The 16,681-nt window shown below is 42.2% G+C and overlaps 1 protein-coding gene across 1 annotated transcript in view; it reads left to right on the forward strand.

Annotated features, from left to right (window-relative positions):
• The window catches only part of SLC29A2 (solute carrier family 29 member 2), a 28,223-nt gene extending 11,817 nt beyond the window's left edge, over window positions 1-16,406 (forward strand). The window contains exons 4-13 of the mRNA XM_075281567.1: window positions 2,001-2,194; window positions 3,882-4,021; window positions 5,522-5,656; window positions 8,955-9,052; window positions 9,239-9,326; window positions 9,413-9,531; window positions 11,955-12,060; window positions 12,147-12,232; window positions 14,103-14,302; window positions 15,756-16,406. Of these exons, the coding sequence (XP_075137668.1) occupies window positions 2,001-2,194; window positions 3,882-4,021; window positions 5,522-5,656; window positions 8,955-9,052; window positions 9,239-9,326; window positions 9,413-9,531; window positions 11,955-12,060; window positions 12,147-12,232; window positions 14,103-14,302; window positions 15,756-15,867 (1,278 nt within the window). The 3' untranslated portion in view covers window positions 15,868-16,406. The remainder of the gene's footprint in view (window positions 1-2,000; window positions 2,195-3,881; window positions 4,022-5,521; window positions 5,657-8,954; window positions 9,053-9,238; window positions 9,327-9,412; window positions 9,532-11,954; window positions 12,061-12,146; window positions 12,233-14,102; window positions 14,303-15,755) is intronic.
• Window positions 16,407-16,681: the final 275 nt, after the last annotated feature.

The following is a 16,681-nucleotide window of genomic DNA, read 5'->3' on the forward strand; positions in this document are numbered from 1 at the left end:
TTTCCTTCATGGATGACCTATTCTCAGAATACGTCATCGGCAAAGGATCAGTAGAGTTCTGAAACATGGCACAAACTCTGTGGGCCCTTCAAACATCAGCTCAGCCAGGGTCTCTGATGTTGCACCACCACTGACCTCATATTGATAACTAGAGATGAGCGAACACTGTTCGGATCAGCCGTTCCGAACAGCACGCTCCCATTGAAATGAATGGAAGCACCTGGCACGTATACTTTGCCGGCGGCCGGTCGCCGTGCCAGGTGCTTCCATTCATTTCTATGGGAGCGTGCTGTTCGGAACGGCTGATCCAAACAGTGTTCGCTCATCTCTATTGATAACGTATCCTGAGGGTAGGTCGTCAATAAAAAATAAACATTAAAGCTATACGGTGATCGTTGTTAGTCTTCAGCTCATAAGTACTAAGACCTTTCACCAGCTGTCCAAGGAGCCAAAAGTGTCAAGTGAGTGAACTTTTTCACATGACTCTGCCCTGTACAAATGGGCTAAAGAATAAAAATGATCATCGGGCTGAAGCTTTAAGAATGTGTTACAGAAGGTACAAGCCTTCATGTTATGCTGAATGCACAAAGCTTTTCATATTTCCCACTGATAACACAGGCAAGTGTTGGTTCTGATAATAGAGGAACTTCTGGGTATTGCCATCTTCTGCTCGGTGCTGATAACAGATTGTGAGATACAGAGAAGAGAAGTCGTGGATACCAGTCCAACTATATAGCGTCATGATACGAACGTGTGGATTTCCTTTGTACGCCAGCTTCTTAAAAGTATTCAAAAAATATACCTATGCCAGTGGTTCTTAACCTTGTTTGAGGTACGAACCCACCAGTTTCATAGGCACATTCACCAAACCCTGCTTTAGTGATAAATCAAATATGATTTTTTTCCAAATTCAAGACATGGGTATATGATTTTTTTTTTTACTAGTACACAAAATGAACCGTGCCTAGGGTTCGATCGAACCCCGGTTAAGAACCACTGGTCTATGCTAATAGAATAAGGCATATATCTATTTCAGATCGGGAATGAAGGCCAGGGATACACTGTGGATTGGTCACTGTAAATTTGCTGTCGGCGATTTACTGTTGCAGCATACGGTAGTAGATGAGTTTTAAACAAATTGTGTCTGCACTCCCTTATGGAAAAAAAAATTCAGTCTTTGGATTGCAAAGTCTGAAATGTGCAGGGGGACTGCAGGTAAATCTGAGGGTGAGCCCCAGGTAAAAACACCCCATCCTGGGTAGCGTTTGTCTCTGCAATTCTACAATGACAAATGCTGACTGTTCCCGTGCAAATTCAACAGCGTTTTTGTTGTGTGCCCTTCATGTGTGTGTGGGAATTTGGTGCTAAATTTATCAAGCAGGTGCCCCCCTACCTAATTGTCTGGCCCCACCAAAATCGGTAGGTACAGCTGACATAATCTACTGATCTATAGACACTTTTAGGCCTCATGCACGTGAGCATTAGATATGAATGTACGTTTTTAACGTCCAGTGTGTCACATACTTTTCATCTATTTTCTAGATGTGTGTTCGTTTTCACATCCAGTTTTAGCTGTTTGTTAAAAAAAAAAAAAAACCCAATGAAACTAGTTGTTCCATTGTTATCAAACAGATGTTAAAAAATACATGTGCATGAGGCCTTACATTACTAGTGTGAGTTTTATCCCTATACAATGCTGATAAAGATATTGCCATTGTAGGGAGAATAATAAAATGAAATAACGTATCCGTTACGCCAGGTTCACACTAGTGTTCGGGTCCGTGTGGGAACGTGAAAGACGGAGAACCCGTCCACTGAAAAAAAAACCCGGTTACCTGCGGACCCCATAGACCTCATAGACTTTTCTCTCTGCCGATTTTAGACGGACTCTGCAGCAGAGTCTCTTAGAGATACTCCAAAGCAGATGTGACCCTAGCCTTACCATGTGTGAGTACACCGTGTGACTTGTGACTTGTTTTAACATCATCTTCTTATTTCAGTATTTTCAGAGTCGTCTTTGCTTGGAACAACACACACGGCATGGACCTTCCTCTGACAACCATACTACATCTAACCTACCAAGCAATGAAACCGCCCCGTGCAAAGATGAGTTTAATTTCAACAACTGGATGACGCTCTTAGCCCAGCTGCCACTATTGCTTTGTACCCTGCTCAACTCCTTTATCTACCAATGGTAAGCAGTTGATGTCTTATGTCAGCAGTGAAACAGTCCCAAAATAAACCCCTTTGGGAAGACTATCTTCTAACTGAGAGCAGATTTTTGTTCCATGTGTAACATGTCTTATTTTATGGGAAAAATAGGCTAATCTGTTTTCCAGGATGTAATTAGGCAAACTGTGTCTCTGGTTGCTGCCCTCTAAGTGCAGCCCCCTTAACATTATGCATGCCTAATAACATAATGCAGGGATTATTGCCAAACTAGTATTTCTATTCCAAAAGAAACAGATTCCCAGCTGTGGTCAGCGCTGTTTCAATCTGGTGGATCTCTTCAGCAGAGAGTGGGGGTACTAATTTAGCAGAGTGATAGACTATAGACCAGAATCTGGGGATAACAACACTCCTTAGGGAGAGTGTGCACCTTCACAGGCGTATGGAGACTTACAAGCCATTGCCTGGGGGATTATGGGAAAAATATGCAAATCTGTTTTCCAGGATGTAATTAGGAAAACATTGCCTCTGTTTGCTGCCCTGTCATGCATGATGTTAAGGGGGCTGCACCTAGAGGGCAGCAAACAGGCACTGTTTTAATTACATCCTGGAAAACAGATTTGCATATTTTTCCCATAATCCCCCAGTGGAGCAAAAATGGCATGTAAGTCTCCATACGCCTGTGAAGGTGCACAGTCTCCCTAAGGAGTGTTATTATCCCCTGACTTTAACTTATTTTATCTCATAAATCCATTTTATTTTCATATCAGGGCTGGCAAGCCAAACTTCTAACTCTGAATCCAACTCTTCTTTTTCTGTACACCGACTCTGACGCCTTCATAAATATCTCATGTGAAATAAGAAGCCAGCGTTAGAAATAATGTGTAATAATTGGAGGTGGAGTTTAGTACCTTTGTTGACACTCCACCCAAACCTGTTTCCAGCTCCCTCAACTCCTCCGCAATGACGTATATTAACCCTTTGCTGAGGGCATTCCTGTAGATTGAAGATCAGTTCTCACTGCAGTTTTGGGTAGTCATTAGAGATGAGCGAACACTGTTTGGATCAGCCGTTCTGAACAGCACGCTCCCATAGAAATGAATGGAAGCAGCTGGCACGTACACTTTGCCGGCGGCTGGTCGCTTAACCCCCCCGCGTGCAGGCTACGTCCATTCATTTCTATGGGAGCGTGCTGTTCGGAACGGCTGTTCTGAACACTGTTCGCTCATCTGTAGTAGTCATCTCAGTGTGAACGGTACGTAAAGATGTACCCAGATATTTACTGTTTCTGTTTTGAAACCAAGAAAATAAATAAATCCTGTAATAAAAAAAATCACATTCAATCTACTTACCTTCCATTTCACTCCTGATATCATTTTGGTATACCTCCCTCGAAGCAATCGGCAGATTGAAAGGGCATTGATATTCTGGAAGCAGGCACAGCTCCATACCTCGTGTAGTCTGAACTGCAGTACCATTTACGGCCACTTCACAGTGTGTGGAGCTGTGCCTACTTCTAGAGCACATCAGTCCCTTCATTCATCTGATTGTGAGGATATTAAAATCCCAGAAAACAATTCTTCAATTCTTTTGAACTTCTGTGACTTATCTTTTAGTGTTACTGTCAGGCAATATGTATAATTTGGATACTGAGAATGATGGATCTGACTCTGTTTTAATCTAATTTCTTGTATTCTATACATCTCACCTAGTGTCCCAGAAAGAGTGCGGATAGCAGGCAGTATGACGGCCATCCTGTCCCTCTTCGTTTTCACTGCAGTCCTGGTTAAAGTTGATATGGAGCCTCAGACGTTCTTCAATCTGACAATGGCCACTATTTGGTTTATAAATGGTAACTATAGAACTCTTATTTTTTTACTAAACCACAGTTGCTTCATATGGCTTCACTATACAGCGTATATTTGTGTGGAGGGAGAAGGATGGCGGTAGAGGGAGGACACTTTTCCCTTTCAGCTCTTGAGAGTTGCTTTATGGGTCTCTGAAATAGATCCCAAAACATAGGCTGAGATGTCTCTCTAGGCTTGAGATGAGAGAGGGCTAAAATATATCCTACTGATTTATGGCAAGGAATGTTCTGATGTAAAATATCTGCCGTGCTGACAACTATCGTTCATCTATAGGACTCTTGAAGATGGCTGAGCTTTGTAGTTCGCCATCTTTGACAGTCACATAGGGTTGAATGGAGCATAAGTGACTGCCTTTCTAATGACACGGTGGGACCTGGAACCCCATCAATCTTGAAAAATTCCAGGTAGTCAGACCCCTACTGATCAGACACATAATCCTATGGATAGGGAATCAGTGGTTACTGTACAACCCTTTTAACTATTCTCTCGATTTGGTTAAAGCTACATGGTGTATATGCAGTAGCTTCAGTAGTGAAAAAGGAGCTCTGTGACGTATAGTGACTACATCAGAATGTGAATATGCTTCAACGGATTGATAGTATAACTAGAGATGAGCGAACACTGTTCGGATCAGCCGATCCGAACCGCACGTTCCAATAGAAATTAATGGAAGCACCTGTGACGCCGGCCGGCCGCCGGACAAAGTCAGCGTCACAGGTGCTTCCATTCATTTCTATGGGAGCGTGCTGTTGGGATCGGCTGATCCGAACAGTGTTCGCTCATCTCTAAGTATAACACATTTCCATGATATAGTGAAAAAACGAGCAAAGTTTCCATAGGTCATGTAGTAATTATATTCACACTTGCGCCATACTCTTTGTTGTTCTGATATGCCAGGGGACCCAAACGACAGAGAACCCGTCTGTTAAAATAGCAGTTACCCATGGGCCCTATAGACTCTGTGAAATCGGTGGGGAGAAAAGTCCTCCGTGTAGGACATTTCTCTCTACGGATTTTTGGCGGAGGCTCCGAACTTGGCCTAAGAGGCTCTGACATCAGACTGTTCTGTCCTATGTAAGTGTAGAATAGTATGGATACAGGTCTAATTTCCTGTGAATCTAAACGGCGCTGAAAAATATAGCGGTATTTGGTTAATAGGAGGGAACAGTTAGGAGTGTGCAGTATTTATAATGGCAGCATTGCCTCGGCCTCTCCCACCAGAGATGGATGGGTTGCTATATATCTCCATGTATACATGAGAGATATGGGGGAAGAATTGCTTCTTTAATATAAGCCAGCTGTATTTTTTTTTTTATTGCATGTATTATCAGGAATATTTTTGACTTTTGGCCAGTAGTAGAGCTGTCTATAAGTCTGTTGGCTTTAATACAAGACAATACAATATGTTGACATTCATGCTGCTATATATATTTTTGGCATTCATCGAGGTTTCCTAACTCTTCCATCCTTTTTTTTTCCCTCAGCCTTTTGTGCCATTCTACAGGGCAGTCTGTTTGGCTTGTTGACATTGTTCCCTCAGCACTACAGCAGCATGTTCCTGAGCGGTCAGGGGATGGCCGGCACCTTTGCTGCACTGGCCATGCTGCTCTCCATGTCCAGTAAGTTTTACTGCCTCTGTCAAACAATATAAATCGGGGTAGGACATAACCAGATGAAGTCTATAAAATGTTTTCTTCATGTATTCACTGTTGTATTTGTATTAGCCAGACCCACAATGCACATTACAGCAAAGTTTACTGAATTCCCATTCGGGAATGGCCAACAATGTGTCCAGGTAGAGAAGGATTGGGCATGTTGAACTTCAACCGCTGATCCTGTTGTTCTCAGGAGAGAGGAGTCACTGCCAGGCCTCACACTCCTCTTCCAATCTGTTGAGTGTGCAAGTGTATGACTGAGTAAGGAGGAATATCTGTTAGGGTAAGTTCATACAGCGTTTTTTGGTCATGATTTTGAGGCCGTATTCGCCTCCAAATCCTGACCAAAAAGACGTCTCCCATTGAAATCAATGGGAACCGTTCAGGTGTTTTATCTTGGAACCGGCTTGTTCCGGGTCCTGGAAAACGAAGCGAGATGCTCATTCTTCAGGCCATTTCGCCTCACGATTCGACCTGAAGAAACTCCCTACTCCCGACTAGGTCCATTCATTGGGCCTAATCTGGAGTGGAGCGCATGACTGGATACCGGAGAAGTGCACCGGAATTCAGTCGCAGCTACTCAACTTTTGGACCGGAAACTGAGGTGGCCTCCGCCTCAGGTTCCGGTCTAAAAAACCCCATGTGAACTAACCCTTAGTGAGGCCATGGTTCCATGTACCGCAGCATTTTACACTATCTGCAACGTGGATGGGATTCTTGCTAGTCTCATCTACACATTGCAGACAAATATCTGCAGTGGAAATGTCGCGATTTTAAAAACAGTTGGCTGGCGTCTTCTGTATAAATATAATTTAATTAGAAAGTCTGCAAAGGAAATCTCTAGATTTTCTGCAAAAAGCTTTGCGGAAAAAAAGTTATACGTTTCCACCGGTTTTTTTTCCTCTATTTTCTTCCTGTTCGTGTATATTCTGCCGCCATCTTAGGCTCTTGGTTATGCAGAAGAAACTCCATTCACTGTTGTAGCTTTCTCTAGGAAGTTATTTCCGTTAATCTTCTTTAATACTATAAGTAGATTGAAATAAACAACATTGTTAAAGCCAAACCTGAAATAAAACCGCTCTGTATTTGCACTCAGATACGTTTCACAATGTGTAGAAATAATGGCTACAGTTGTGTTAGCCGCTCGTGTGCAGCTTTGTAAGGTATCGTCTGCCTATTAAGTCGTCTGCACTTATGGGGTTACCAGAGTTCATTCCTTCTTGCGTTATAGTCGTAGACTTCTATATACGTGTTTGTCCTCGTTGTCAAACACAAGGGCGAGGTTTGGATTGTCTCTGTATACCTTTGTCAGGAAGGCTAAGCGGATATATTTCCAGGATGTTAACTCTGTAGTTAGTGAACAAAGGTCTGAAAAGTATTTCTCCATGGTGCATATGTCTAGTAGTAATATAGATGAACTGTTCTGCCCCTTTCTAAAAGATGTTAATGATAATCTTGAGGAATATATTCTATATGTATTGTTCTACATTATTAATCTGGTAAACATACATTTCCCATGTTGGCCTATGTGTTATAGTTATAATATCTGTTTTCAGCCAACTTTTTTTTTTTCTGATCTCGACTCCCTACTACAGTCCTATGAAAAAGTTTGGGCACCCCTATTAATCTTAATCATTTTTAGTTCTAAATGTTTTGGTGTTTGCAGCAGCCATTTCAGTTTGATCTATCTAATAACTGATGGACACAGTAATATTTCAGGATTGAAATGAGGTTTATTGTACTAACAGAAAATGTGCAATATGCATTAAACCGAAATTTGACCGGTGCAAAAGTATGAGTACCTGAACAGAAAAGTGACATTAATATTTAGTAGATCCTCCTTTTGCCTCTAGTCGCTTCCTGTAGCTTTTAATCAGTTCCTGGATCCTGGATGAAGGTATTTTGGACCATTCCTCATTACAAAACAATTCAAGTTCAGTTAAGTTTGATGGTCGCCGAGCATGGACAGCCCGCTTCAAATCATCCCACAGATGTTCAATGATATTCAGGTCTGGGGACTGGGATGGCCATTCCAGAACATTGTAATTGTTCCTCTGCATGAATACCTGAGTCGATTTGGAGCGGTGTTTTGGATCATTGTCTTGCTGAAATATCCATCCCCGGCGTAACTTCAACTTCGTCACTGATTCTTGAACATTATTCTCAAGAATCTGCTGATACTGAGTGGAATCCATGCGACCCTCAACTTTAACAAGATTCCTGGTGCCGGCATTGGCCACACAGCCCCAAAGCATGATGGAAACTCCACCAAATTTTACAGTGGGTAGCAAGTGTTTTTCGTGTAATGCTGGTTTTTTTGGATGCCATGCATAACGCCTTTTTGTATGACCAAACAACTCAATCTTTGTTTCATCAGTCCACAGGGCCTTCTTCCAAAATGAAGCTGGCTTGTCCAAATGTGCATTTGCATACCTCAGGCGACTCTGTTTGTGGCGTGCTTGCAGAAACGGCTTCTTTCTCATCACTCTCCCATACAGCTTCTCCTTGTGCAAAGTGCGCTCTATTGTTGACTGATGCACAGTGACACCATCTGCAGCAAGATGATGCTGCAGCTCTTTGGAGGTGGTCTGTGGATTGTCCTTGACTGTTCTCACCATTCTTCTTCTCTGCCTTTCTGATATTTTTCTTGGCCTGCCACTTCTGGGCTTAACAAGAACTGTCCCTGTGGTCTTCCATTTCCTTACTATGTCCCTCACAGTGGAAACTGACAGGTTAAATCTCTGAGACAACTTTTTGTCTCCTTCCCCTGAACAACTATGTTGAACAATCTTTGTTTTCAGATCATTTGAGAGCGGGCTGTCTATGCTTGGCGACCATCAAACTTAACTGAACTTGAATTGTTTTGTAAAGAGGAATGGTTCAAAATACCTTCATCCAGGATCCAGGGACTGATTAAAAGCTACAGGAAGCGACTAGAGGCAAAAGGAGGATCTACTAAATATTAATATCACTTTTCTGTTCAGGTACCCATACTTTTGCACCGGTCAAATTTTGGTTTAATGCATATTGCACATTTTCTGTTAGTACAATAAACCTCATTTCAATCCTGAAATATTACTGTGTCCATCAGTTATTAGATAGATCAAACTGAAATGGCTGCTGCAAACACCAAAACATTTAGAACTAAAAATGATTAAGATTAATAGGGGGTGCCCAAACTTTTTCATAGGACTGTATGTAAATGACTAAAGTAAAGATCCCTTAATATTCTTTAATTCTTTCTTCCTTTCATCCCTCCTAGGTGGAGCAGATCACCTCACTACAGCCCTGGGATATTTTGTCACTCCTTGTGTAGGGACTTTTATCTCCATTGCCTGTTACTTCCTGCTCTATCGTGTGGCAAGTATTTTCTTGTATTATTGGGCAATTTATTTCTACCTAATTCTGTATACAAAGCACAATAACATGACAATGATTATGTATGATTACAGGATCACTTTGCCAATATAACCTACACATTACGGTTTATTTCTAACCTGGTGTCTGTTTAATAAATAATGTTTTTACTATATTTCTTTCATTCAGGACTTTGCTCAGCACTATCTCTCCAAGTCCAACACCAGCAGTTCAAAGACTTACGAGCTTGAGACTAAAACTGAGCTGTTACACCAAGGTAGAACGATATTTATTGCTTTGACGTTTACAGAGACGCATTGTTGGCACAGTTTAGCAATAGTAAATTATGATTTTTCTTATAAGGAGAGGAAAACGGAGACGCTACAGGACAGAAGAAAGCTGTTCTTCTATTAAAAGAAGCAGAGACTGGAGGTGTTCCTGAAGAGAAGCAAAGTGTATCTGTCTGTACTGTTCTAAGGAAGGTAAGAACGTTCTGTTCCAACATTGAGATCGCTCTGTGTCATGCATTATAATGAGTTTTGGTTTATATGAGGCCTCTTTTCGTGTGTCACTGTTTCATCGTATTGTTACTGATAAAGTTGTCAGCACTCCACTGTGTCTAACTAAAAAAGGAAGTTTTATTCGCCCATACGCAGCAATGTTTGGCAGACAAGTGATTGTGAAATATATGATGAATTCCACGAGAAGCAACAAATTGCCAAGAGCGACTTCTGCCCTATACTGTGAGGTTGACACAAGTTGCTGAGCTCCTCAATAAGGGCTCGTTCACATCTGCGCCCGGGGTCTCCGTTCTGCAGGTTTCAGTTTATTGCAGGAGACGGAAACCTGCAGGACTCTTTCAAACCCATTCATTTGAATGGGTTTGAAAAAAATGTCCGGCCGTGAGCACCGGTGAGCGTTTTGTGCTCTCCGCGGCGAAACCGTTTTTTTTAACTGGACACAGAGTCGGACATGCAGGACTTTGTGTCTGGTTTAAAAAAACGGTTTCGCTGGGGAGAGCATAAAACGCTCACCAGCGTTCACGGCCGGACTCGGTCTGACAGGTTTCCGTCTTCTGCATGCAGAAGACGGAAACCTCAGAACGGAGACCCAAACGCAGGTGTGAACCCAGCATAACTAAAGTTTTTTCGCTTTTACATTTATCTGAATGAATGTGTATTGTCGTTTTCTTTGTCTCTGGTTATCATTTGCATCAGTTCTGTGGATTCTTCTGTGTGTCAAGAGAAATTGACTTTATCGGTACTAAAAAGTTGAGCCTTTCCTTTCCTTAGGATCTAGCCATTGCTTTGGCTTCAATGTTTTCTAGGCTGATAAGATTAATCACCGATTCTTTGTAGGCCATCAGTTAAAGATTATTGAAGTTCTGACACCTGGGTCCCTCGTGATCAGCTCTCTGAAGAGACCGCAGTGTTCAGACAAGAGCTGCAGCCTCTTTGCTGAAAACCAAGCACAGCCCTGTACATTGTGTATTGTACAACAGCTGTGCTTGGTATTGCAGTTCATCCCTATTTATTTGAATGAGACAGATGCAAACAGACCATGTGACTGGTGAAAGACACCTGACGTGGCCTGTGAAAACTATTTCAAAGAACTGATCCAGAGGAGCTACCGGAGTAGGACCCCTGCCGTTATTCAATAGATGGCCTATTCAAAGGTTAGGCCATTAATTTTAAAAGCCCAGAAAACTCCTTTAAGTTATGGCATGTTGCTACTGTACACCATCACCCCCTCCCCGGTTCACATCTGCATTTGGGATTCCGTTCGGGAAGTTTGCTTGGGAACCCCCTTGAACGGAAACCTATACGTATGAAAAAGCAGTTAGCTAAGAAACCACACGGACCCCATAGACTATAATGGGGTTTCCACTCAGTGTCTGCACAAATCATGCAGAGAGAAAAGTAAGCAGCACTTTTCTCTCCGCATGTTTTGTGCGGAAACCACACAGACCCATTCTAGTGATTTGTGTGGTTTCTTAGCTAACCGCTTTTTAATGCATCTAGGTTTCGTTCAGGGGGCCCCCAAGCAGACTTCCCGAATGGAATGCTGATGTGAACCAGGCCTTAGATGGGGGGGGGGATATAAGAACCTCTGAGACCCCCCACAGATGCTGATAATGAAGAGACTTCAGCTCTTCTGTGGCACTGTCATAGATAGTGTTTTCTCCCTGCACAGGGGCACACCAGTCACCTGCAACTGGGCTCAATTCAAGAGAACGTGGGGGCAGATGCAGTTCCCTGCACAGCCTGGTGCACAAGTGTCACTGTGCACCGAACCAGCATTATATCCCATTAATCCTGACATTGGTCAGGGTCCCAGAGGGGTTACACTTGTCCAAGTCTTTGATTTACATTGTTAAAAACATGGGTTCATGGCATCCTACAGAAATCACTGAACTGAAACAGCCATAAAAGACATCCTCTGAACTGATGAATTGTTTATTTGTATGTAACAATAACCAGTAACCTTCTTCCACCCTCCCTCCTAGAATTCTATTCCTATGTGTCCCTCTGTACGTAAATATGCATCCTTCAGAAATTGTTTTAGATATACCTGAGGAAGAAGCCGAGAGCTTCGAAACGTTGTAATCTACCATCATTTGTTAGCCATTAAAAAGGTATCAACTACTGAAGGCTCAAGTTTTTTGTTTTTATATTGTTATAAAACATACCGCAACACACTTGAATAGGAACCTCTGATATTTCTACTGCTAATAAATCCTGATATAAACTGGTCAGACATATTGACTTCAGTTGGTAACAGCTATGTACTGAAAATCCCAGAACTGTCACCACGTTTTCTCATGTAGTACTGAGACGCAGCTTTCCATAATGTGAATGCTCTGACACAAAAATGGTTTGTCATAATGGTCGTCTTGTGTTTGCAGATCTGGGTGATGGCGCTAACTATTGTTATAACATTTGGGGTCACTCTATCCGTATTCCCTGCGATCACAGCACAAGTTGTCAGCGGTGTGGAAAGTGAAAGCTGGCGTGAGTTTCATTGCTTGTCTCTCATAGTCTCGTTTTTATTCATTTTATATACTGACTTGATATTTTTATTGCGTTAAAAATTTTAGGCAATTTCTTTACTCCTGTGTGCTGCTTTTTGACTTTCAATATTATGGACTGGATTGGGCGTAGCATTACTTCCAAAACCTTGTGGGTAAGTGTGTACCATTGAACCCTATGTTACATCTTTGGGTCTATCCTGTTTGTGATAATAATGGAGAAAAAGACCAAGGTTAGCTTATGGACAAATACTCAAACATAGTTGTGTGATATAAGCCGAATGTCTCACTATTAGGGTAAGATCAGACAGCGTTTTTTGGTCAGGATTTTGAGGCTGTATCTGCCGCAAAATCCTGACCAAAAAGACGGCTCCCATTGAAATCAATGGGAGCCGCTCAGGAGTTTTTTCCGGGAGCCAGCTTGTTCCGGCTCCCAGAAAAAGAAGCGAAATGCTCATTCTCCCTCCTCCTGACTAGGCCCATTCATTGGGGCTAATCCTGAGCGAAGTGCACAACTGGATGCCGGTGCAGTGCACCAGCTTTCAGTCGCGGCTACCCAGTTTTTGGACTGGAACCTGAGGCGGCCTCCACCTCAGGTTCCGGTCCAAAAAACCCCGTGTGAACTTACCCTCATATTGTGACAGTGGTTATGAAAGCAGCCACGTTGTCACCTGCAAGGCACCATGACCCAACAGGCAGCAGTAACCCCACTAATATTCAGGTTCAACCAGCAGCTCATGATTTGCAACCTTAAAGGGATTGTACCAAGTTAGGGGGTTTATCCCCTTTTGAGATGATACGGGGATAACTTCATGAGTATCTCCACTTGGGACGCTTCTCCCATTCTTCTGTCCTGAGGGAGCAGCAGACAGAGCATATGCCCTGCGGTCTGGAGGTCTCCGGCATTCTTCTAGATAATGGAGCAGCGAGGCACAAGCTCAGTCTGCTGCTCCATCAGCCCCGTTTTCCAGATCATAGGTGTCCCCCACCGATCATGAAGTTATCATTTATCCAATCGATAAGGAATAACTTCCTAACTTGGTACAAACCCTTCAATGTCATGTGGCCAAAATTCACTGTGTAGTTCAAGTTACTATTTCTAAAGTTACTGCTCAGTAGTTGTTGTTGGTCAAAAGCCATAAACATGAGACAGCTCTTCTGTTTAGCCAAGCTTGCATGTTTTCACAAATGAAAGGTGGGATTAAGACCCCTAGACCCATTGTGTCAGCTACTCATTTCCTGTGAGAACAAAAGACCTGGCTTGTTTGTATCTGCGATGCCCCAGTCTTTCTTCTGGGAGATCCCATTACACAAAAGATTGTTTACAGGTCTCACAGATATTGATGGCTTAAAAGAGAGGACATGGAGCGCCCCAAAGCATAATTCTATTAAATAGACCAGAACGGGTGAGAAAATATTAAAGTCTCACCTGGTTGGACGTCAGAACCAGTTATATAGAGGGTTCCTCTGTAAGTGGCATGCAGCTGATTCCTCGACACCCGGGAGCGTATGGATAACACAAACAAGGACCAATCCTATCCGCCCTTTTTCAAGTGTAAATTGCTGTTCCGTGGAGCCAGATGCATCTGACTTAACGCTTGAAAAAGGGCGGATACGTGCCCGAAACGCGTTGTGTAACCATTGCCAATAAAGTCTCTCTATTTGACCATACCGTGGAAGTGCGATTCTCATTGCTCCCATCTTCCAAGTGAAGAATAGGATTGGTCCTTGTTTGCATCACAGAAATTGATGGCTTTGGCTGACTCTTGCTTGGGGGAGGGTTCGGTGTACAGTTTTCCAAATTGCATGTCAGGGATGTTAATGGGTTAAATGTTTTTGTGCTTGCTTGAATTTAAGCCAGCTCCACATTTAGGGTAAGTACGCTCGTGCTCATGAGCTTTCATTGCCAAATATATGGCCAAATAGTGTCCTGTGAAGGCTGCGTTATAGTAATGTACTAGGTAGTTGCTGCTTAGAATGGGTTACTGTTCACACTTGTCTAACTGTATATTCTCTCTTCCCCAGCCTGGCCCTGATTGTAAATATCTCCCCCTACTCGCAGCAAGCCGCTTTATATTCGTACCTCTCTTTATGCTGTGTAACATTACCGATCGCGTCTATCTCACCTCCTTCTTCCACAATGACGCCTGGTTTATCATCTTCATGATCTTCTTCTCTCTCACCAATGGATATTTTGTGTCCCTCCCCATGTGCTTGGCACCCAAGTAAGTACAATGTGGTATTACTGGATTTTCTAATCTAACAATGCAATTTCTTCAGAGTTTGCCACTCGTTAGAAGACATTCCTGCTCCCTAGCTGATCAGCTCACATATAATGTTCATGGCGGATTGTTATCGAGATTGGTCAGACAGCCCATACACAATAGATCTATATTGGACAAACTCTCAGATACTCATCCAATATGAATGGAGTTCTCCTAACTCTTCTCAATGGCAGATGAGATACGGATCAGGCAATTGGGTTTCATGGAGATTTTGGCTGCTGTTTTCTCTCCTCTCGCATTCAGTACATGTAGTTGGGCATGTATGTGTATATTGGACTTGGGTCAGAAGAACGGGCCTGATGTTTGCATAAAGGACCTGAAGCAATATTTGCTTGTACGGGACAGTAATATCAAACATTTTTTTAACTCCGAACACAAGGCAAGAAATAGTTGGATTCCGCTCCTACATCCATCCGCTAGGTCAGCTCATGTTGTACCTCACGGTGTACTGGTTTATTCTTAATCCTATCCTATTGTAGAATAGACAGAGTCACAAACTCCTCACCTGCGAGACTGTAGGTTATGTAAAATGTGTTTGGCTGAATTCTTTCAATGACATTCTCTGTATTATTATTTCAAGCTTTTTTCATTTTTTCTTTGACAGCAGTTTTTATTTTCTAATATTTTATATTTGATATTTACTGCCATTCTAGAGAAGTCTATAGTTAAAATCCTGGAGAAAAAAAATTGTAAATTTTTATATTTTAATTTATAAACTTTAACAATATCTGGCCTCAACACTTTTTACCTTAGACCACCAACACACACAAAATCGTGTCAAAATGCTGTGAATAAAAGCACATGGACCTATTATAGGAAATGGGACGCAAGAATAAAATGTCCTGACGTCAGGGAAGTTCAGCAGTATTTAACTCTGTAAAATCTCGACTATGACCCCCCCCCCCCCCCCAATACGGGAGATATGTTCCAGTTTGTATAGAACAGTAGTTGTGCACCGACACTCCTTTCAGTTCTTTGCGACTGCCTGGCATAGCCAAGCTCTGTGCTCATCTTCTTTTTGGCAGTCCCATAGAAATGAGTGGTGCAACTTCTGCTCCATTCAAATAGAGAAACACGTCCTGCAAGCAGCACTTTTCTCTCTGCGTGTTTTGTGCAGACCCCTATTCTATGGGGTCTGCAGGTTTCCTAAAGGTAACGCTTTTAAATGCGAATAGGTTTCGGTTCTGGGGTCCCCAAATGAACTTCCCGAATGCAGATGAGAACCGGGCCTAACGCTCATGATTGCTGGGGGGGGGGGGGGGGGGTCCAGTGGTCAGACCCTCATTTAATTACAGGTTTAGTTATCCCCAATTGAGTACAGCAGAAACTTGCAGAAGAATGTTTATTTCTTTACATGTAACCACCAACTTACCCAATATTTGTTTCTTTCCAGGAAAGTATTGCCACACGAGAGTGAAACCACAGGGGCCCTCATGACCTTTTTCCTTGCGTTGGGACTCTCAGTCGGAGCAGGCTTATCCTTTGGCTTCAAAGCACTTTTATAAGTAGAAGACTTGAAGTTCCTGCAGTACATCTAGTAGCCATTAGTAGTGTTCTACAAGACAGAAATCTGCACTGATCCCCCGTTTACTGCTTTGCTATAGCGCGTTTTATTTTACGCTTTTGCTGCTTTACTTTTACTTTGTTCCATAGTCCTTCTTATCCCAACAGTTTTCATCCAACGTATTGATCATTGCTGCTACATTTTTTACCGATTGGAAAGTTATTTTAACAATGTTATTTATGTTAACACATTTATAACCAAGTGCGTTTTTTATGTGATGATGAAATTAGAATGTACTTGTAGCATATGGGAAACCATAGATTGTTTTACCTTATTTTATCTATATTTTATATCTTTTTATCTATTTAAAAAGATCATCGGAACAAAGCATTGACCACACATATCCATCACGTCAGATGTTGCTCTAGATCTTGTATAGCAGATAATTTCCTGCACCTCTGAGGTTCAGATGTAGCAGAGTTTACCCGAACTTCTGCAATAGGTTAAGCTGCCATGGTGTGATATCTTATCAAAGACAACAAAAACTAATGAAGTCATTGTTTTTCTTGTCTTATTTGATACGTTATCACGTTGCAGCAGTTTAACCAATATCTGAAGTTTGGGATAACTCTGCTACATCTGTATATGTTCCTATAATTACAATATGAATGAGACCGCATGTCAACATCAGCATATTTCCTATTACTGATGTATTTTAGGGAGGATAAATCGCTGGGTTGGTGCAGTCATCTCCCAGCTTTTCTATATGGTCCAATTCAACATATGTCTGAGTTAAAACACCTCCAATTGTGAAA

This window comes from Leptodactylus fuscus, chromosome 7 (genome assembly GCF_031893055.1).
Source record: "Leptodactylus fuscus isolate aLepFus1 chromosome 7, aLepFus1.hap2, whole genome shotgun sequence".
Classification (NCBI taxonomy): Eukaryota; Metazoa; Chordata; class Amphibia; order Anura; family Leptodactylidae; genus Leptodactylus; species Leptodactylus fuscus.